At 35.9% G+C, this 21,795-nt stretch overlaps 2 protein-coding genes across 2 annotated transcripts in view; one reads left to right on the forward strand and one right to left on the reverse strand.

Moving 5' to 3' along the window:
- IFT74 (intraflagellar transport 74) overlaps positions 1-21,795 on the reverse strand; it is a 41,758-nt gene that overhangs the window by 13,840 nt on the left and 6,123 nt on the right. Inside the window, exons 9-14 of the mRNA XM_075019880.1 lie at positions 9,875-10,013; positions 8,786-8,848; positions 7,684-7,827; positions 6,994-7,034; positions 5,693-5,772; positions 1,948-2,001 (exon numbers count right to left, since the gene is read on the reverse strand). Coding sequence (XP_074875981.1) covers positions 1,948-2,001; positions 5,693-5,772; positions 6,994-7,034; positions 7,684-7,827; positions 8,786-8,848; positions 9,875-10,013 — 521 coding nt within the window. The remainder of the gene's footprint in view (positions 1-1,947; positions 2,002-5,692; positions 5,773-6,993; positions 7,035-7,683; positions 7,828-8,785; positions 8,849-9,874; positions 10,014-21,795) is intronic.
- LRRC19 (leucine rich repeat containing 19) lies at positions 13,279-21,774 on the forward strand. Its single transcript, XM_075019683.1, has 6 exons — positions 13,279-13,311; positions 14,118-14,225; positions 17,267-17,359; positions 18,834-19,344; positions 19,538-19,747; positions 21,060-21,774. The coding sequence occupies exons 1-6, from the start codon at positions 13,279-13,281 to the stop codon at positions 21,383-21,385; spliced, it is 1,281 nt and encodes a 426-aa protein (XP_074875784.1). The 3' UTR covers positions 21,386-21,774.

Here is a 21,795-nt window from a genome sequence, read left to right on the forward strand (position 1 = left end):
TTGAAACAGCCTTTCTACACATTTGGCAACTGTTATAAGTTCTCCAAAATAAAAGACTTGTGCTTTAATATTTCCTTGCGGGTTATGCTTTCCACATCCCTCACCAGTATCTCTTCAGGACTGCCAACCTCTTTCTTTATGCATAGAACTAGAGACAATACTCCAATTGAAGCCTTCCTCAATGCTCAGAGAAGAAGATTACTTCACGTGTCTGGCAAATCACACTCCTATACATATACCTACTGCTGTGGTATTTTCTCTTCGACATTAGTGTGATACCGCTGAGCCACATTCACTTTGTCTTTCACTGTAACTCTGATCCATACCACAGAGCTGTGCATAATGAACTGCTCCCTGTTCTGCATTTTTGCTGTTGATTGGTCTGCCCAAGTGTATAAACTTAGACTTAATCCTTTTTGAACTTTTCGCACTTCATTTATAATCTGCCATATGTATTTTAAATTCTGACACTGTCCTCCAACATGAATTCAGCTTTTCCAACGTAGCATTTTCTGTGAACTATGTATTTACTCTCTCTCCTGTCATCCAACTGATTCATAAAAATATTGGCTAACCTGAACATCCAACACACTGCAAAACTCTACTCAATACATCCTTTCATCTTGGCAATGAATCTGTCATAATTAATAATTTTTTAATCAAATGCATAGTATAGGTTAATAATGGACAATATTTCCCTACCTTGCTTCTAAGAACACCATGAGACAGCAGCAGCAGATGTACTGAAGTCAAAGTACACATCATCTGCTGCTCCTCCCTTATTCTGCAATATTTTTCTGTCAAAGAAGGTAATTATTTTTTTGTTCTTGACAAATCAATACTAGTGTTATTCATATTCCTGTTTCTATAACGTTTACAATTTGTTTGCTTGCTTATTTTTCCTATAATCTTTCTGGAAATTGATACTAAGCTGAGTGGTCTGTACTTTCCTGGCTTGCATTCTTCAAGACATGTACCATACTTCCTCTTTTCCCATTTTTAAGACACCTGAAAGTTCCCCCAAATCTCTCAGTTAATCTCAAACAGCTCTGGAACTGCATCAATATCCTCTGATGAAGCGCAGAAGCAGAACCCAAAAAGTCAGAAGGATCATGAGGCCCTGCTTTCACGGTCTGTATTCATACTGAACATCAAGATCAAGCAAGCTTTTGCCCTTCTGCTTCTCAGGAAATCAGGTAATTTCAAAACACAAAAATTCTCTAAGTACATTCTTAACTATCTTCCCTCATTGTCAGCTGAGACCTCTCTTTCAGTATCACGCTAGCCATAAGTTATACTGAACATTTTTACAGAACACTGTTACAAAAAGGTATTATATACTTTGGCCTTCATGGCATATTTATTGATCATTTTCCCCTTTGGCTGAGTAACAGACCAACTTTTTTTGTAAGCTGCCTACTACAGTATATTAGCAATAGCGTATATTTTAAAAACAGTTCCATTTTCATCCTCTGTTAGTTGCTGTCGAGGTCTCTACAACATCGGAACCTTTTAATATGGAAGAAAGCTTTAGTAGCATTCATCTTGAACAAACAGATATGAGAAGCTTTAATTTTAAAGAACTACGTGATGTCTATGCTTGTCCATTTTGAAGTTCTGCTTTTAATCAACCTGAACAGCTGGTTTTATATATCTTTTATTTAAATTAATTTAAAAATTAATTTCAGCCTTGCTTTGATAAAATAAAGTTGTGTTCCTAAGACCTTTAAGGTTTGATGAAAAACCTTGAAAGATGCTCCAAATATTTGTGACTGTCCTATAAGTCCTAAGATATCAATTATCCTGTCCTGAGGTAGATCACAAAAACTTTATGCTAAGATCAGGACATCATTTATTTTCAGCTCTAAATTAACTGAGTGTTAACAATACAAGAAAAGCTGTATTTTAGTAGAATTAGGCCTAATTAAAGTTTATTAGACAACTTACTGTCCATGCTTTCTTCCCTCTTCTTCAGTTCCTTGTATTTCCAATTTTCCTCTCCTGCAAGAGACGTAACACTGATTTAACTTTATATTATTTCAGTCCTGGATTCCTTTAGGTAGGCAAAATGTCAGTTTTAAAAATAAAAACTCCAGGACCCATCCCATCTCATTTAATATAGTCACTTCAACTGACTATGTCATACACGCTTTGATACTAAAAAAAAAGATAATTAGCTTAATAAATCAGCCTCAATGCAATTTTTAGAACCTTTAAGAGGTTAGAATTTTTGATAAATAAGAGTGGGATAAATACTTCATTTGAACAAAGGAAGTCAGGTGAAGTCAGGTGAATTTCAGTAACAGAGAACAAATGCTTTTGTGTATTTGGGCACCACGGTTAGTTAAAACTTTCAGCAGCTCTGTTTAACCATTACCATTTCAATGGTACTTGCACGTATAAGAATGGACTTTCATACGGATACGAAGCTTGTAAGCAACAATGTGACAATCTCAGGGAAATAAAAAGGAAAAGCGTACATGCGATGGTATAGGAAATTAAAATGCTCAGAAAGCTTTTTACAATTAAGTTTAAAAGAACATTTCCATACACATTCTTTATAGTGGTATTAGGAGTAATGAATAACATACAATACATAATTTACTCCATCTTTAAATCCAACTACTGACTATAAATAGCTCAATTAAAATGTACTAGTAAAGTGGGAGACCTGATATATTTGTCACAAGAAGATGAGACAGTTCAGCTCCTAAGAATAATTTTAAGTTTCAGACATCTACATTTTTAGTTGCTTGAGTCTTCGTCATTGATTAATTTTCAGCATAATCTTGTAACTTTAAAGAATACAAAGAAAAAGAATGAAATAGATATAGATATAACTAAGCAAGCAAATTTCTCCAGGTCTTTTTACTTGTACACCCCCATGCTTTCTTTTTTATCTAGTATATCCAAACAGTAAGAACACCCGTGGGCCCCTAAGGGACTGTGATTCTGCTTCAGTTTCCTTGCAGCTGTGGTTTTGTTCCATGCTGGACTCTCTCTTTCATTTTGCAAGGCAAGTCTTCAATCCTTAATAACTCAGTCTGTTCTACTCTTAAAAACTCTTAGTTACAGTGAGCCATGAAGAGAGAGCTACATGATCTGCCAAGTGTTTAGAGAAAAAAAATATTTGAAATAAAGACCATAACCTTTAAAATGTCTTTACAGATAAGTTTTTTTTAAAATATGGCACTATTAAATCTGTATCTTAGACTTTCATGCAATTTATGAAGTGTTAAGTCTATTCCATTAAGAGTTAATGTTGATTTTGACTAATCTGTTAAAGGTAACTGCTAATATATGGAACATATAATAAGTGTGTAAATTTTTTACTGATTTAGATTTTCTTAAGTGAAAACTAAAACCAGTTATTTCTATTTATGGTCGGTTTATTTTGCTCAAAAATATTCCTGAAATATTTATCCTTAAACATTCAAAAAATACTTAATTGTCATTTTTCTTTTAGTGGCTATTTTACCTTAAATTTAACTAAAAACTTCAGGAGCTGAAGTTTTGGGAATGCTTTGTAATAAACAGTTTAAATACTGAGCCAGAAGTAAGCTCACTAGGGAGGGACTGAGGACAGGAATCTCAAGGACACACCAAGATGCTGATTTAGAGCAGAAGTATGAATGCCCCTCTGGGATTTTCTCCCCATTCACTAAAGAGAGTGTTGGAAGTGTAGATTTCTGTGTCTTAAAGCTACTCCTTACGAATAGCTTCTTTATTCCCTCTATGTTATACCAACAGGTGTAACTCCCTCTGTATTATGCCACAAGGTTACTTTATTCTGAATATCCCGGGTGATCTTGATATGTTGACAGAGAGTTTGTGCTTTCTCCTACACATGCTTTAAACCCTCTTCTTCAACAGAGGTCTTTTTCTAAAACAGTGAAAGATATACAGTCCAGCAATGAATGATTGTGTCTGTAAACCTAACTAAAAAATTGTCCTTGTTTCAGCTGGGATAGAATTAATTGTCTTCCTAGTAGCTGGTATAGTGTTATGTTTTGGATTCAGTATGGGAATAATGTTGATAACACACTGATGTTTTCAGTTGTTGCTAAGTAATGTTTATATGCAGTCAAGGATTTTTCAGCTTCTGATGCCTAGCCAGCAAGAAGGCTGGAGGCACACAAGAATTTGGGAGGGGACACAGCCAGGGCAGCTGACCCAAACTGGCCAAAGGGGTATTCCCTCATCATGCCCAGTATATAAACTGGGTGGAGTTGGCTGGGGGGGGATCGCTGCTCAGGAACTAACTGGGCATCAGTCAGCGAGTGGTGAGCAATTGCATTGTGCATCACTTGTTTTGTATATTCCAATCTTTTTATTATTATTATTGTAATTTTAATACTGTTATTATTATCATTATTAGTTTCATCCTTTGTGTTCTATTAAACTGTTCTTATCTCAACCCATGAGTTTTACCTTTTTTTCCCAGACTTTCTCTCCCACTGGTTGGGGGGGAAGTGAGCAAGCGACTGTGTGGTGCTTAGTTGCTGGCTGAGGTTAAACCATGACAAAAATGTGAAAAGCAACTTACTTCTTACCTTCTGCATTTCTCCAAAGATACAAAAAAAAAAGAGTTGCAAGCCAAACAAAAAGGAGAAATTAAAGCAGAATAGTAAAGTTGGCAATGATGTTATCTGGAAACAAGAAAGCTAAGAAAACAGTCTTAATAAATTATTTGCACAAAAATAATGAGATATCTGAAGAACTATGAATTACTTTGTAATGCAAAAGATGAGAAACAGCTGTATCAAAAATTTAATTAGGGCCAATTTTAGAAATACTTGTTCAACTTGAAGAAATTTACAGTTAAATTTTACACTGATCACCTGAGAAAAGGTATAAACTAAAAAGGACACAAACACATTAATTTATCAGTCCTACAGAATTTAAATAACTTGTTACAAAATTTTCCAGAATGTACCACATATTTATGTAACTCCTATCTAAACAAGATTCCTTATAATCAGAATAAGGTTTTCTGTGGGATGAATTTCCATTTTAAGGACGATCTTCCACAGCTGTTGAGGGCCTATGCTCAGAGTAAGTTACTTCTTCTAGAACCATAATTTCCAGTGCTAGGACAAATCCTAACCTAACCTAGCCTAATGTACTAGAGCAGGTGTTTGCTGGAGGTAAGCTTCTAAGCTAATGCCATTTCTAGGCAGCTCCCAAACTCTTCTTGCAAAGATCAACCCAAGAAGTTTCAAAGACAGATAAAAATGGTACTGAATTCTGTCTGCTTTAGACATTATTATTAAACATTTTCAATTCCACAATCACTGACAGTGTATCAGATCATGTAAAAGGTAAAATAAATAAAAGCTTTTCTGAAGCTGAATTGGTTCTGCTATGCTGGCAGTAAGAGAAACTTCTATTCCTCAAGTAGTCCTAAAAATAAAATTGGGACAGAAAACCAGACAGCTGTACTATTATTTTATCTGGTTGTTTTACTACTCAGTATGAACTTTATGAACATGCCACTAAAGGTAGGTACTCCCCATTTCTCACATCTGAAAAGAGAAGCCTGTACCCCTAGACACAAAGCCTTCTTCTGATGGTGAATAATGGACATTTACATAAGCCTAAAGGTTTCAAGCAACTGATGTCCATAACCATATGTGTTGTAATATGAACAGATACAGCTCTGCATAGTCTGCTACAACTCTAGTCATATTACCTTGATGATTCTCCAGATCCATATCAAGTCGTTGAATGATCTTTTTAAAATGGTTTGTTTTTTCTCTTACTTCTGTCAGCCTGACAAATAGATAATGAAATCCAAGGTTAAAAATGTATTGTAAAATACTTATTTTTTTACACAAAAATGGAGAGAAAAATCAAGAATAAAAATAGCAAACCCAAATTTATCAAAACCAAAAGAATATCAGGAGGATTGCTTTTATTATAAAAGGAATATGTAAAGCACCTGCCACTTTAGTCCCTATATCTATGAAATATAAGTACTGGTGCTCTTTTTTATTAAAAACATTTTTTGTTGAGTCATCAGTAGCTCTTAACTTACTCAACTGGTCCCTCTGCTGGTTGCTATACAGCTTGCAAAGGTACAACATAATTGGTAAACCGCAACAAGGAACTGTATTCCTTAAAAATTACCTATGTGTTCACTAAAATCCATTAAGAAATTGCCAAGTAAAGTACTGTATTACATAATCAATCGAAGTGGGGAAGGAAATTACCTTCAAAACATTTCTATGTAAATTCTCAAAAATAATTCTCCTTTATTGTTTCTTTCAAAAAATTCTGTTAAGCAACTTATTATCCAATCACAGGTGTCAATATATTAAAAATTAACCAATGATTACAGTTGGCAATACTGCTTAAAAGAATTTAAAATTGTTTCTAGGAGATCTCAGGAATTATCTCAATTTTTCTGTAAAGACAGAGAAGTCAAAGGGCTCAAAATCACAAAAATACTGTATTGTTTTATCTCCCCACCTCAATACATTACTATTTATTAGAACATTTACCAGAGTTTCTGGCAAATCTTCAGAAAGGTCCAGTACGCAAGAAGGAAGAAGCAATACCCTGTTACTCTTTAGAATTGAGCTTTCTGTAAGCAACTTTGTAACTCTCAGGTTTTAAGAACACCTAACAAATTCCTCAAATGTGACTGCAGCGTAAGGTAGGCTAAACTCCATACATGTCCCAGATAAGTAGCTCTTACAGACGTCTTCTTCAGCCTTAGAGAAGTTTATGTCAGTGCTATTAACAATTTATATTCTCAAGCCATGTTCATAAGGATAGGAAGTATCTTATTACACAGAGCTAAATGCCCTATCACTATAAAAATTGTTTAGCTGAAACAGAAGGATATATTGTGTTCTCTGTGGAAGGTAAACCCAAGCAGAGGCTCAAAAACGTGGTGATGTTCTAGAAGTCCATAGAAACGTGTGATGGAGTTCACTGTCATTAGGGTCTAAATGCAATATGTAGCAACAGTATAATGGGATTACTCACTGTCTTTCCATGCTTGCTATTTCTTGACTATCATCCTTAACCTATAAAAAAGTATAACAACTTTAACATATGAAATAAAATCTACAAATGAGAAAAGGAAAATCAAAAAAGATTTCTTAATTCGGTATACAGGGAATAGAAACTCAGCATATGAAATCACAAACTTGCTGTCACATTGTCAAACAACAGCTCTTCATTGAAAAGAAGTGGTATGACTTGCATTATGTCTTCCAAATATTCACCTGCCTTCTCAATACACATTTAAAAATCAGACACACTTATCAGTGTTGTTCAGTCCAATAATCATAGAGTATATATGGATAACTACATAACACAGCCTACATAGAGCTTTGTAAACTAAATTGTCCCTGGATCTGCTCAGTACCCCACAAAGATACTGTCTGGAGTTAGGTTATAGAACTGTTCAATATGATCAGTTTTCCCATAACAACATGGCTGATGTACTAGAACAAGTCAACCAGCTGAAAAGTTGATTGTGCCAATTTTGTTTTGCCTGAACCTGAAACATCCCATTCAGCCAATGCAATAATTGTTCTTAATTTCAGACTATTTGTGCTGCTTAAAGAGCAAATAAAGGCAAGATTCAAACCCAAGTCTTCTCAAATATCATCTTCCCTTAAAATACTGACTGAGAGAATCTTTCACATGATTAACATTTTAGGTTCTTGCCTGCTTTAGTAATCTCTCTCTTTCCTCCTGTGGAGATTCCATGTTCTTATCCTCAGCAATCATTTGATTTCGACGTTCCTCGAGGTCATGGAGCTTTCCATACAACTGTGCAGCCTCCTGTTTCACCTGGGAGTGTGCTATTTCCTGTTGGGAAAAGCAAACACCTACTAGCTATTTTCAGCTGGCAAGAGAGCATTGCAGAAATTATGCTTTAGTTAAGTAACACTTATCTATACATTGAAAGTGAAGCTTATTTGTTACAAACAGTGCAGAGACAGTATAAGCAATAAACCTTATAATCCATATTCTCAATATTGCATTTTCTGGAATGGAATTTCCCAGTCAGCTATTTCTTGATTTATGTGTTCATCCTCAGGCCAATTTTCTGACTAGATTTACCCTTTCATTATTTCTAGGGGATCACAAACCATATACAGTATTCAAAAGGACTGGAAAAATGTCAGTAGTATTGAAAATTATACTTTCTCAATATATATATGACTGTATGTTTCAGCTCATAAATCCTTTTATCCATGAAAGACCCAATATGAAAAAAATTCTCTTCAATCTACCAATATGACAGTGTATTAGAAGTGTGTGTTTATGTATGTATGTGGGATAAAAAATATCTTAGCAGGTATCACTTTGAGCTTCAAATGCCAGTTGCTTCTGAAATGGAATAGGGAACCAGAAAATCATTCTCACACATCCTGAAAGTGGAAAACATATTGAAAAATTAGGTCTCACAAATCCTTGAGAAGGATGTGAATGGTAATTTCACATTTATCTTCAGAGAGTAATTCCAAATCAATCAAATGTCACACAAAACATTTGAACCCACATGAATAACTGAAGCTAGAAAACCTTACTATTGCTATCAAAATTTTGTACTTGGCATCTAGCAGAAATAATTTTTACCCAAAACTTGTAAGAAATTATTGGTGGAAAACAGAGAGGCAGCTTTGCCTTCCCATTCTAGGGCATGATCCTACAGGTATCTGAAAATTTAAGGAGAAAGATTATAGGTATTTTTCTACTGTATTACTTTTTACACTAGAGCTCAATGAAGATCAGTACAGAGATCACTTATTGTCATACATACAGCTCTTAGAGCCTCTTCCTTTACATTTAGTGCATCCAATTCTTGCTGTCGAACAACCAATTCCTAAAGAGGAAAAAAATGCAAAATTCAGATAAAAATTACTACTTGGTGAGATTATTTTTTTGTATTGCAACTTAGTATTTATAAAATGCTATAAAACATCTCATTGCTGCTCTTAAAAATTTAAAAGACAAGACCGTGTCCAGCTTCTACAAGTAACTCAGATGCAATACCTACTTACTTTCAGCATCCAACTTTTCCAATAAACTCTTATCATTGTTATTTGCAGTTGGGCTATAACAAAAATATGTTTGCCCTTTTTCCACTATTTTCCTTAAAATCAGTACTGAGGATGGAATTTATCATTTCTACTTCCGAAGTTTAAAGTCAGATTTTAAGATCTGAACTAGCCACCACAGTTTCTTCATAGTCCAGAAAGAGACAGGTAGGCCCTGTCTACTGATTCAGCTCATCCTAAAACAGCTGGGAAGCACTGGCCTCCAAAGAGGCCTATATCTCTGGACATACTATACAGAGAAACTTTCTAAGACTGTATGCTGGAAGCTACATGATCCCAGAGAACCTAGAAATCTCTCTGCTTTTCTTAACATTAGAATTAGTGAAGTCGCAAAAATTTTACAAAGCGTGGTTAGTTTTTTCTGATACATTCAGACATACAACAAGAGCAACAAGAAACCCCAGTCAGATTCGCTTTTGTGCACAGTTCACTTTTCTACTCAAGTGAACTACAAAAATTGCTGGGTTTTTTTTCGCTTTTGCTAGCTTTTCACACATGATGAAACATCTAAGCACTACAGTAGCTTTTAAATCTGCACGCCAGTCCCCAAATTTAAAAGGAAAATTATGAACATCATTTGTTCTTAAAATAAAAAATACAAAAAGAGAGAGTATTTGGGTTTAGTCAATTGCTCTATTTATTTTTCAGGCACTTCCACAAGTGATTAAGATACCAGCAAGCTTTTTGATTGTACTGTTCTGTTCTCAAGCTCTTTAATACTTAAATTGTATCTGGAACCAATGGAGCCAGATTGAGAAACATTTTAGGTAGGTACAATGAAACAAACCAACCTGGGAGAGTTTTTCATTTGCAGTCTTCATCTCCATATATTTAGCTTGATTTTCCTGTGACATGTCTTTTATTATGTCATCTGCTACAACCTTTTCATGTTCAATATCTTCTTCTACAGCTTGAATTAACTTTTCTGTGCTGTAAAAATAAACATTTTTGTAGCTTCTACTAGTTGATTGTTTATTTTAAGCACCCATTTCAAACTCTAGTATTCCTTCAGCCTCACTGAAATGATCCTTTAACACAAAAACTGCACAGACACTAAAAAAAGGAGTTACCTACTTGTATCTAAGCTTCTTGGAGTTGGATTAGCTACATAAACATTCACACCATGGAATGCAGATGAAGGATTCTTTGCCCTTCCAGTACCCACATCATACTTTCCAACACTCCAACCCTGTCTACCTGCATAGTCCCCAACACTGGCAATTGCAGAGTACTCTCTCTCAGTTGCTCTCAATCAGTAAATTCGTGGAGTAAGAACAGGTGGTTTGAAATAAAGAAGCTGGTATGTGATTTGTGAATGCATAGGAAGAATACATATTATATGGATACCAGGACTTGATGGTACTGGATAATGATGATAAGATGACCTTCCTTTAGCAATGAATTGATCAATTCCTTAAGAATGGAGAGTGGCTTCAGAGTCTTGGGCAGTGTGGAGCTTCTTCACCATGCAAGAACTAAGAAATTAGCCATTCCTGATGTTCTTGATTCATTACTTTAATCTTGTTAGGAAATCAATGGGATGCAACCATAAAAACTTCTCTACCACTGCAGCTACAGCGAGCTACAAGCAAATGTATTAGCAGATTCAAGGAAGGCATAAAGAGTGGTTCTCACTGTTTCATGTAGTATCTAGTAATTTCTGTGAAATTGCTGAATCCTACAGAGTCAATTTGAAAACATAGCTAAAGTAAATCAACAAAAACTCCTGAGACCATGAGGAGTATACCTTCCTTCCCTTCACAGTTCATGAAAGATATTTTAAACTGTTTGCTTGTTTCCAGAGTAACTTCTGCTATTAAGAATGACAAAATCAGCTGGATACCTTCCTTCAGGATTTATTTTTCTTCCATTTTTCAATAACTCTTCCTGAGTTGCAAGACGCCAAACATTTTAAATTGTGTAACTGACACTATCAGATCAATGATTGCAGCCAAGAATGCCCTCAGGTTTGAAAGATGATGCAAAATAGTGGAACTGCCCAAGGATAATAATCTCAGGGTAAGGGAATAATGAAAATTTCATAGAAATGGAGTAGATCTGAGGGTGGAATGGACTTTTGAAGGTCATCTAGTCCAGCCGCACTCTCAAAACACGGTCACCTACAGCAGGTTGTCAGTGTCTTGTTCAGGCAGGCTTTGAGTAGCTTCAAGGATGGAGACCCCCACAACCTGTCTGGGGAATGTTTCCACGTTTGGCCACTCTTGCAGTAAAAAGTTTTCTTTTACATGTAAATGGAATTTCCTGTTCTCCAATTTGTGGCCACTGTCTCTTGTTCTGCCCTTGGGCATCACTGAGAAGAGAGCACCTCCATTTTCTTTACTCCTGCCCATCAGGTATTTACTTTGATAAGGTACCCACTAAGCCTTCTCTCCTAGAGATGAAACAATTCCAGGTCCCTCAGCCTTTCCTCATAATTTTCACCACTTCCAAGGAATTCTCAAAAGAAATTCAAAAGTGTAACCAGTCTTCCAACTGGCTTTCCAACTTTCCAACTTTTTGTCCTAGTTTCCACTGGGATAGGGTTAATTTTCTTTCTAGTAGCTGGTATAATGTTATGTCTTGGATTCAGTACGAGAACAGTGTTGATAACACACTGATGTTTTCAGTTGTTGCTAAGTAGTGTTTAGACTAAAGTCAAGGATTTTTCAGCTTCTGATGCCCAGCCAGCAAGAAGGCTGGAGGGGCACATGAATTAGGAGGGGACACAGCCAGGGCAGCTGACCCAAACTGGCCAAAGGGGTATTCCATACCATGTAATGTCATGTCTAGTATATAAACTGGGCGGAGTTGGGCAGGGAGGGATCGCTGCTCAGGGACTAACTGGGCATCAGTCAGCGAGTGGTGAGCAATTGCATTGTGCATCACTTGTTTTGTATGTTCCAATCCTTTTATTATTATGGTCATTTTATTACTGTTATTATTATCATTATTAGTTTCTTTCTTTCTGTTCTATTAAACTGTTCATATCTCAACCCACGAGTTTTATTTTTTTTTCTCTGAGTCTCTCCCCCATCCCACTGGGTGTGGGGTGAGTGAGCAGCTGTGTGGTGCTTAATTGCTGGCTGGGGTTAAACCATAACAGGCTTCAAGAAAAATCCATAATCTCCAGGAATCTGAGGATGTTAAGCAGAAATTCTGTCAGGTTAGCAACCCATGCTGCAAAGATGCTTTGGAGCCTGATGATGAAGAAACAGATCAAAGTGATGATCTCCCATTTTCTGTGGCAAATTTGGAGTGCACTGGGACTGCCCAAGAAATATTGGATGGTTGTAACGTGACATTAAATGGAACAACCTCTTGAGAGTAAAAATGGCTTGTTCGGACCCAGTCCAAAGAATGAGGCCCTCACTTTAACTACACCAGTTTATGAATGGATAATTATGTTACACTTGGTAGTGGAAAGGACTAATTTTTTAAGTGAAGCATGTTCTTCTTAAGCTATGAGAGTAGTTTGATTCAAGACCCTCTGGAAGGCATGGAACTGGGAGCTGGCAGGAAGCTTTCATGTTACTTCTTTTTTGGAGGCTCTTCATCTCTCAGTCTGGGCCTATGAAAGCTCAAATTAAGCCCAACTGAAGACATCACAGAATTAAAACGAAGAAATTGCAATGAAGAATTCAAGAAAATGTTAAGGTTGCTGTTTTCCAGAATAAATCTCCACCCTAGATGTAATTCACCTGGAGAGACTGTCAGTACTGATCATAGGGAGCTTGTCTTTAAGTACAAACAGGGTGCATTTTTCTGGAGATCACTGGGGCATTTAGGGAGGGAGAGAAGAATACCCCTTGCTACATTTCTCCTGTGTTCCAAAACACAATGTGGAAGCAGCTGCCACTGTTGAGGGCAGTGGTATCTCCAAGCTCTACCGAATTTTTCTCATCTATGCCTGAGACTGCAAGTATGCATGGCAGAGTAAGGACAGAAAGCCTATTTTTCCAGCCCCACCAATGTAAAGTGTGTGTGGATACATTCTAGAGTACCCTCTTTACCTGAGGCAAGTCTCTTTTTCTTATGTGATATGGACTCCTGGCTAAATAAATATTTCAAGGTGATCCAGTTATGTCCTTGAGACTAAAAATGTCTGACTTCACCGTCATGTGTCTTCTGTGGTAGAAGCATTTTGACAGAAGGTTAAAACTCAGTGATTTTCTAATAGACAATAAAAATATCAGCAATGGCTGTCACAGAGGACAATTCATTACTACAAGTAATTTGAAGGCTATTGATGAAGCTGAATCAGGGATGAGGCTTGGAAAAGTTGCAGAACGTTCTAAGATACTAAGCAAAAAGTCAAAGTGGCAATAACATCAAAGAGGATAGTGAAGTAAAATGGTTTCTACAGCTACATATTTGAGAGGATTGGAGAATGAGAGGAGTCTGAACTGTTTTGTAGTTTGATGCTGTGCATTGGATAGAATGAGCATCAATGCAAGAAAAAATTTATTGGATGTAGTGTTTGTGTATCAATATGATCCCTTTTTCAACATGCATATAGACAGGCTCTCAAACCAGAGCAAGTATAATTTGTTTTTAGAATTTCTTCCTGAAATATAGCCCATATAACAGATGTGTTTAAATGCTTGTAATTCTTTGTAAACAATGAGTTTCATGTATCACACTCCACAGCTCCTCTGATAATGATGTTTCCAAAACACAAGAATTAACACAGATTTAACTGAGATCTTTACTTCAGTATGCAAATACCTTGAAATTTTCTTCATTTGATGACTGATCACATAAAAAAAATGCAAGTCTTTTTCTGTCTCCAGCATTTCTTTAACTGATTATAACTCAACTTGCTTGTAATTCCCTGTGGCATTTTAACTCAGTGCTTCCTATATGATCTGGAACTTGACACTTGAGCATACTACTATTAGACTTCCCTATTGGCTGCAGATCCAATTAAATCCAAGATGATTATAAGAAGTTGCTCAACTTAGTCAATCTTTTGCTAAGGATTTTCTAGTTTGTTTTTTTCTTTTTTTTTTTTTACACTGGCTGCTTATTCATCAGGTACAAAGGTTGAACAAAACCAAAGTGCTGTTGCACCATATTATTTCTTGTCAGTGCATTGAAAAATCTGCATGTGTACATATGCTGCCTCTAGGAAGCAACAGAAAGGTAAGACACTTGGCACATCTTTTTCAAAAAGTAGGCAAAGATTTATTAGTATAACTTTGTTGCTAGACTGGAAACAAATACACCTTGAGATACATTAAAAGTTCAGGAATTACTATGAACCTTGGACATGCCAAGTTGTTAAGTAAATTGTAGTTCAGTAGAAAGACAGGAAACAGTCTGTTTCTTTTCTCTGAAAACGAGACTACCTGATTATATAAACTCCACTACCTCCCCAAATCTGCCTTTTTGTTTACAAATTTAAGAAAAACAATAGGAATTACATTACTGTTAAATAATAAAATCTTTAGAAGTTTTCCAAGGGAAACGTTTTAAGAAAATGCTTCTAATTACAAGGAAATGTCAAGGTATTACCAATGTGTTCAGTTTTTGGGCCCCTCACTACAGGAAAGACATTGAGGTGCTGGAGCGTGTCCAGAGAAGGGCAACCAAGCTGGTGAGGGGGCTGGAGCACAAGTCTTATGAGGAGCAGCTGAGGGAGCTGGGGCTGTTTAGTCTGGAGAAGAGGAGGCTGAGGGGAGACCTGATCACTCTCTACAACTACCTGAAAGGGGAGTTGTAGTGAGGTGGGTACTGGTCTCTTCTATCAAGTAACTAGTGATAGGACGAGAGGAAATGGCCTCAAGTTGCGCCAGGGGAGGTTTAGATTGGATATTAGGCAAAATTTCTTTACTGAGACGGTTGTCAGGCATTGGAACAGGCTGCCCAGGGAAGTGGTTGAGTCACCATCCCTGGAGGTATCCGAAAAGCGCGTAGATGGGGTACTCCAGAACATGGTTTAGTAGGCATGGATGATGGTTGGACTCAATGATCTTGAAGGTCTTTTGCAACCTAAATGATTCTATGACTCTATGATTCTATGTTTTGCCAGGCTCAGTTTCTTCCAAAGCAATTACTTTAAACACCAATTCTTAAAGTCTGGTTCTAGTAAAAAGCTAAACTGCAATTTAAATTACAGATTCTTTCCTGTTGTTCTACTGATGAGACAGGTGCCCATACAAATTTGATTCCTGCCATTGTGTGTAAGAAACCCCCTAATTTTTCAGTAGAAACTAAAGTAAAAAATAGGAACTATGTTTTTGACTTAGACATATGTAGAATGAATTTTTAGACAGGAAAACGATTTTTCAAGTTAATGGCATCCCCTTCATTCAGACATCTTAACTTTTTGCTTGAAGTTCTGAAAAACTTTAAAATTAACTTTCATTTTCAACTTGATTGTTACTAACTTACAAACTTAAAATAATATTTTAATACATTTTCCCCACTCTGCTAAAGACAGTATTTTTCTTGAAACTTGCAAACTTCAATAATACTATTAATCTGTATTTCTTGATTGCCTGGTTAAGGCCCGCTCTATTTCTGAACATCCTGGAAGCACTATCTTTAAGGTCCAAGCATGCCACAAGATACAACTGTTAACATAGCCTACATCGGGAGTTCTCAAACCGCATCAAGTTTTTCACTAGCAATATACAAATTGGCTCCCAAAAGTATGCAGGCCACCAGTACGATCACTGACAAGAACAATACCTAATACAGAACATAATACCACAGTGGCTGCTGCTGCTAGTACCCCTTGTCCCCGCCACAGATAATGTCTAACAAAAAGGTTTATGAACTCTTTTTGTACTTAATGTAGATTTCGAACAGCAGTAGAAATATACAGTGGATCAGAGCTGTATAAGTGGCATTTATCATGATTTTCTTTTTAAGAAGTTAGTAAGTTTCCAGGACAATTCAGTTAGGTGAATGAGGTCAGTCCTTAGATACACAAATGTACAGAAGCAATCAATTAGACTTGACCAATTTGTTCTGTGACCTGATCTACTCCATACTGACCAGCAAAGGTGTCCTGGCACTCTTTTTAAGGATTGGTGGAGTCTTTTAAAATCTGCCTGGCTGCCTATATTTAGCATTGTTCATGCAATTGAGCTTCCTAATGTAAATTCCCTCACTCTCTGTTAAATTCAGTGAATATTCACTACAGCTCAAGACACAATAGGCACTTTAAACAAGTATCTTACACCTTATCTTTTGGGTCTTTTTTAATCTGGAAGATAGCAATCTGGGAAAGAGATACTGAGATTCACTTAGCCCACTGTCTTTTCTCTTCGGATGCTTAAGAAAAAGTGTAAAAATGAAGGGATAAGCTACCTTTTACATAATATTTTAATTCGAGTCTGGCATAAACAGGGACTGATTTAACATCTGACAGAGATGTTTTAACACTTCTGTTCAAAATGAGTAGATCTTGCAAATAATGCCTGGGGATGGATGAGTGACACTTTCTCTGAGAAACATTAATGTCACAGTGAATACCATTTATCAGAACAGCTTTCCTGACTCAAGAAATAAGGTTCAAATCTTTACAAAAACTCCAGCACAAAAGACTGAACCATGTTTACTTAGTTCCAAAGATCAGAGCAACAATTACACCTTCGTAATACAGAGGTCCAGGTTTATGTCATATGATATATGGTATGTTATGGATAAGAAAGAGATTAGAAGATCAATCTACTAATTAAAAATTCACAAAAAATGCTTAATAACTTATGGAAGAAACATAAAACAACAATCCATCTAGTAGAGTATTCTGCAACTGTCCACAGCAACAAGCGAAATTACTTGGGGAGAGCATGCAAGCCTGAATACTTTCTGCAGTTTACCCCTATTGTAGTCTTCCAGTACCCATAATTGCTTTAACAGGGATATTAATGAGTACAACCTTGCCTATTCATTTTATTCATTTATGAAACTTGTCTATTAACTTGTCTAATCAATCCCTTTTCTATTTACTGATACAGTCTGCTCACTGGATTTTAGGTTTGGCTCAATTAAGTGAACGCATTAATTCTGATAACCTATGTTTTTCCTCTTAATTTTACATTTTGTAGTATTTATGTAGAACAAAATTTACTAAATTATCATTGAAATAACTATATCTATTCATTTGTTATACTACCACTACAGAAGACACTGGTATTCTGGTCTTGGTGTACAAAAGTGTTGTTTTTTACTAGGCTCTAAACATGAAACTCTCTTGGCTTGTGATCTGGGCTGGAACACTGTTTTTGAATCCAGCCACTGCTGACTGCAACATTACTTCCCAAACTGTAAGTTTTATATGTTTGTAAATTACCCTTATTTTTGAAAGATACACTAGAAGCTAAAGGCATTTTAAAAACTACCTTGTAAACATAAAATTCCTGAAGAAAGAAGCACATAGAAACAAACAAGAAGACATGGTTTTCTGTGAAATGGACAATTAGCTGCTGGCAGTCATTTTAAGTGGGTGAATAACAGTGAAAAATATTTGAGATGGTTTTATATCTCAGTCAAATCTCTCTGCAGACAACAGGAGTGACTCCTTTATCTTCACATCATTTTGGAATAGGCCTAAAAAGCAGCAGTTATTTGGGCAAGGCTAACTACTACTCAAGTTAGAGACATTTATTGAGATAGCACTTGCCCAAGTCAGGTCCAAACGTATGTGAGACATTTTAAGTTTTTTTTCAGAGATTAATTTAATGGATTTTCTATTTGTTGGGGAATGGGATTAACAGTCAAGTGATAAAACTGGTATTGCACTGTTTGCTTTGACTCACTGCCTACAGGTCTAGTACTTTATCTACTGCTTGTTAATCTTTGGGACACACATGAAGAACAAAAAAAAAACCCCACACAATGGGGTATATCCAGTGTAGAAAAGGTACTCCACCTACATTCATTTTTAAATAAACTATCTAGACTCAGTCTAGTCACAGGAGTAACAAGCTGAACATAGGCTACTTATTTAGGAAGAGGGATAACCCAACCAATCTGTTTCCAGTATTTAGAATCTCCTTTAAAGCCAGTTCAAGTACCTTGACACTAAACTGTAATCTGCAGTGATGCATACATATACATATAAATAAATCTACTCTTTTCAGAAATCAAAAATGTTTCAAGGTATTGAGAGTAAACATTCCCAAACCTGAAAAGCCTGCAGCTATGCTAAACTTCAACCCAGAAAACCAAAATGAATTTAAGTTCTATATTTATAAAATATATACTCAATGTTTTGTTTAAAGTCTGCTCCAAAGATGTTCTAAAGAATAAACATAGCTGGTTTTGAAACAAAGCAATACATTTGAAAAGGCATATTTGAATTAATTTTCAGCCTTGAATCCACTTCCTCTATGACATCTTCTTTCCCAATTATGTGGGAAAGAAATCCTTTTTCTACCCAGCCAACCTTCACACAGAACTCTAAAACAGACAGCTCTACTAATTCCAAAATAGCATGCCAAACTGGTTATATTTTGGATGATCATCACACAAAGAGCCTTGCATCTCAGAGTTTAAGCACTAAGTGGTATGGAACTTCAGGTCTCTATACACCAGGAGGATTCATTCCCCTGTATCACCAGAACATGAGTATATTAAGAAATACATAAATAAAATTGCATGAAGAGCAGTAGCACTTTTCTTCTAAAGTGCTGGCATTAAAAAAATACAAGAAAGATTTTCCATGCCCTTAATAGTCATCACTGAGACACCTTCATCATCTACAGTATTTAATTGTTGTCATTCTCTTTTTTTCAACAGGTCACTTGTGAGGAGTCTGGAAAGAACCTCTCTAATATCCCCACTAACCTTTTCCGAAACGTTACTACAATAACCTTCAAAAATAATAAAATCACTTTGAAGGATAGTGACAAAGAAATTCTTCAAAGTTTTATTAACCTCACTGAACTTTATCTGAATGAAAACATGATTACTGTACTGTATAACAACAGCTTCTGCAATCTGACGAAACTCATAATTCTGGATATCAGCAACAATCATATTAGCACAGTTCATAAAGCAGCATTTGCAGGATTAAATCAACTGTCAGTGCTGAATCTATCCTATAACAGGATTACTCAGATAGGTTCAGATGTATTTACTTCTCTAAAAAGTCTGACAGTTTTAAGTCTACAGTGTAACTTTCTGAAATCTTTTCATATAAAATCGTCTTTTAAATTGATTAAAATTGCTTTAGTTGGAAACCCATGGACCTGCTCCTGTGACCTCCTTGATTTACAGATATGGCTAACTGCCTCCAATGTGACAATGGGTAAGTTTTGCAAAGAGCAGCATTGCATACTTGTTTACATCAAACAGCCTTATCTTGTTTTTTCCTGATCTGGATAATATTTTCCATCAACTTAACGGTATTTTGCAGTAATACATTAGTTATCCATGAAAAATTTTTAGAGTGCCAATTAATTAACAATATCTCATAGTCTTTCCACTGCTCACGTTCACAGAAAATGAAGACAACACTACATGTACATTCCCAAACAACAAGGAAAAATTCTCCATCAAGACAGCAGCTATCCAATCAGCTGACTGCAAAATTGAAAAAGCTTCTTTAGAAAACACTGTAACTTCCACTTCTACCATTAAGCTTAAAAGTATTGCCTTACTAACAGCTCTGACTCCAAACAACATCACTGGAAACAATGGAACCCATGCAGGTAATATACTGATGTTTTGCTTTACTGTTTACAAGCTGTTTGATTTGCTGTTCCATGATTTCATACCATTTTGTATTCCTAGTACACTGTAATACTTCCATAAAAGCCAGGGCTATGGAACAAGTGTATTTCCAGGTTATGGTAGACTGTACACACATTATGGTGAATGTTAAGCTGTACTGAATAAGTGTTCAAAATGGATAAACCACACCTGAATTCTCAAATGATATAAACTGATGATGAAATTTTAAAGGCTTGAAATTGAGGTAATTGCCCAGATCTCTGTTGAACAGAACTAGAGAAGCACCTTTAAAAAAATTCAATTACTTCCTCCACACTAACTGCTTTCTAGACACAGCTGTCTTCTTAAAATGTAAAAAAGTGACCCTATTAATTTTACTCCTGCTCTCAACTGTGTTCAGTGCAAAGGACACAGATGTGCCCATCCCATGTTCTTTGAAAATTTCAGTGATAAGTCTCCTTAATTTTCTTCACCTTTTGATGTTAATTCGATCATCACTCTGTAATAGTCTGGCTTTTCTTTTGGTAAAGTCAATTTTTCTTTTTCTTACATGCAAATTAACGTTCTTCTCCACTGTTCCATACTGAAATGCTTTACTTCTTGCTTCTGACTAAAGCAGAAGAAATACTAGTCTCCAGATATATACACAAATTGTAAGCCACCACTGCCACACACTGGGGTTTTTTTTGGTTTTTGTTTGTTTGTTTGTTCGGGTTTTTTTTCTGTAGCAGCTATAATCTATTTTAGGACTCTGGCCAGCATGAAAAAACAGCTTCTACATAAAAATTACCAGCAACTACAGTCTATCGAAATTTTTATTATAATGGAAATACAATTGAAAGGATATGCCAAAAAAATGATGTAATATTTTAGGGTGCAGACATCATCACCATACAGAAATTAAAGCCTGGGAAATAGAATTTGAAGTCAATTACTGATTTTTTTTCCAAATCCCAATCTTGGAATTTGAATTTTGAAAAAATGATTTTATCTTTTATATATCCCCAGAACTTTATCTGACTTTGAAACTATTATTTTTGATAAATATGCATACTTCATTTATATTGCTAGGAAATACAAGATGTACATACATTTTTGGTCTAAGTGATGTTACTGACTCCCTAATAACATAGCAATAACATTCTACTAAAGCTTTGGAGACACTCAGTAATTCCTCTACCATTGTTTATTTTGTGAGTTCTCAGTTTAACTATGAAAAAATTCATACTAGACTTCTTGCTGGTATTCCTCAGGAAGATGACTCTTCTTTTTTCCCTGTCTGTTTTAAAGAGTTACCACTTCTTGGCAAAAGTTGGACCTTCCTAGCGGGTGTCCTAGGGTTTGTCCTAAGCGCTACACTCCTGATTTTTAGTGCTATAAAATGCCCGACGTGGTATCGCTATTTGATCAGCTACAGTCACCGTCGTCTGGAAGAAAATGACTCAGAGATGTTTGAACAGGAGTTCTCAGCTGACATGAATTCTTTTCCTACAGTATCAGGTACAAACAATGAAGATCCCATAGTAATATTTGAGAAAATTCATTCCTTTGTGCCTGGGGAAGATGGATTTATTGAGGATAAATACATAGATTCTTATGTAACTGAGGGGAGTTAATGTCTTAAACAATGGATTATGAACTGACTTTTCAAAACTGTAGTACATTTGTACTTCCATATTATGCTCCTTATGTACAATACAAAATGAAGCTAAGCAGTCCATCTCCTTTCATCTCGTCAAATCCATAATGAGGTATCGCTGCATGAATCATGCAGCTAAAAAATGTGGCGAAGTGCATGCATTAGCGTCACAACAAGTATTTCAAAACATGCAAAAAATACTCATAATCCACCTTTTATAAAAACCTACTTGGTTACTTATGGCGGGGGTAGGGGAGAGCTTACTGTACATTGCTCAACATGAACAAGTCTTTACAAAGTAGCTTGTGAATCTGGCAGGATCACTAATGCTTTAATTGTGAAGAAGTCCTGAAAGGAAAAATAATTTCTCTAAAATGTCAAAGCAGA

This window comes from Buteo buteo, chromosome Z, assembly GCF_964188355.1.
Source record: "Buteo buteo chromosome Z, bButBut1.hap1.1, whole genome shotgun sequence".
In the NCBI taxonomy this organism is placed as follows: Eukaryota; Metazoa; Chordata; class Aves; order Accipitriformes; family Accipitridae; genus Buteo; species Buteo buteo.

Bases quoted from the DNA above. Each gene is read 5' to 3' on its own strand.
- LRRC19 (XM_075019683.1), top strand. From the start codon at position 13,279: ATGGCTGTCACAGAGGACAATTCATTACTACAA. The intron at 17,360-18,833 runs GTAAGTTTTATA...TTTTTTCAACAG, and splicing joins GCAACATTACTTCCCAAACT to GTCACTTGTGAGGAGTCTGG. The intron at 19,748-21,059 runs GTAATATACTGA...TCTGTTTTAAAG, and splicing joins AAACAATGGAACCCATGCAG to AGTTACCACTTCTTGGCAAA.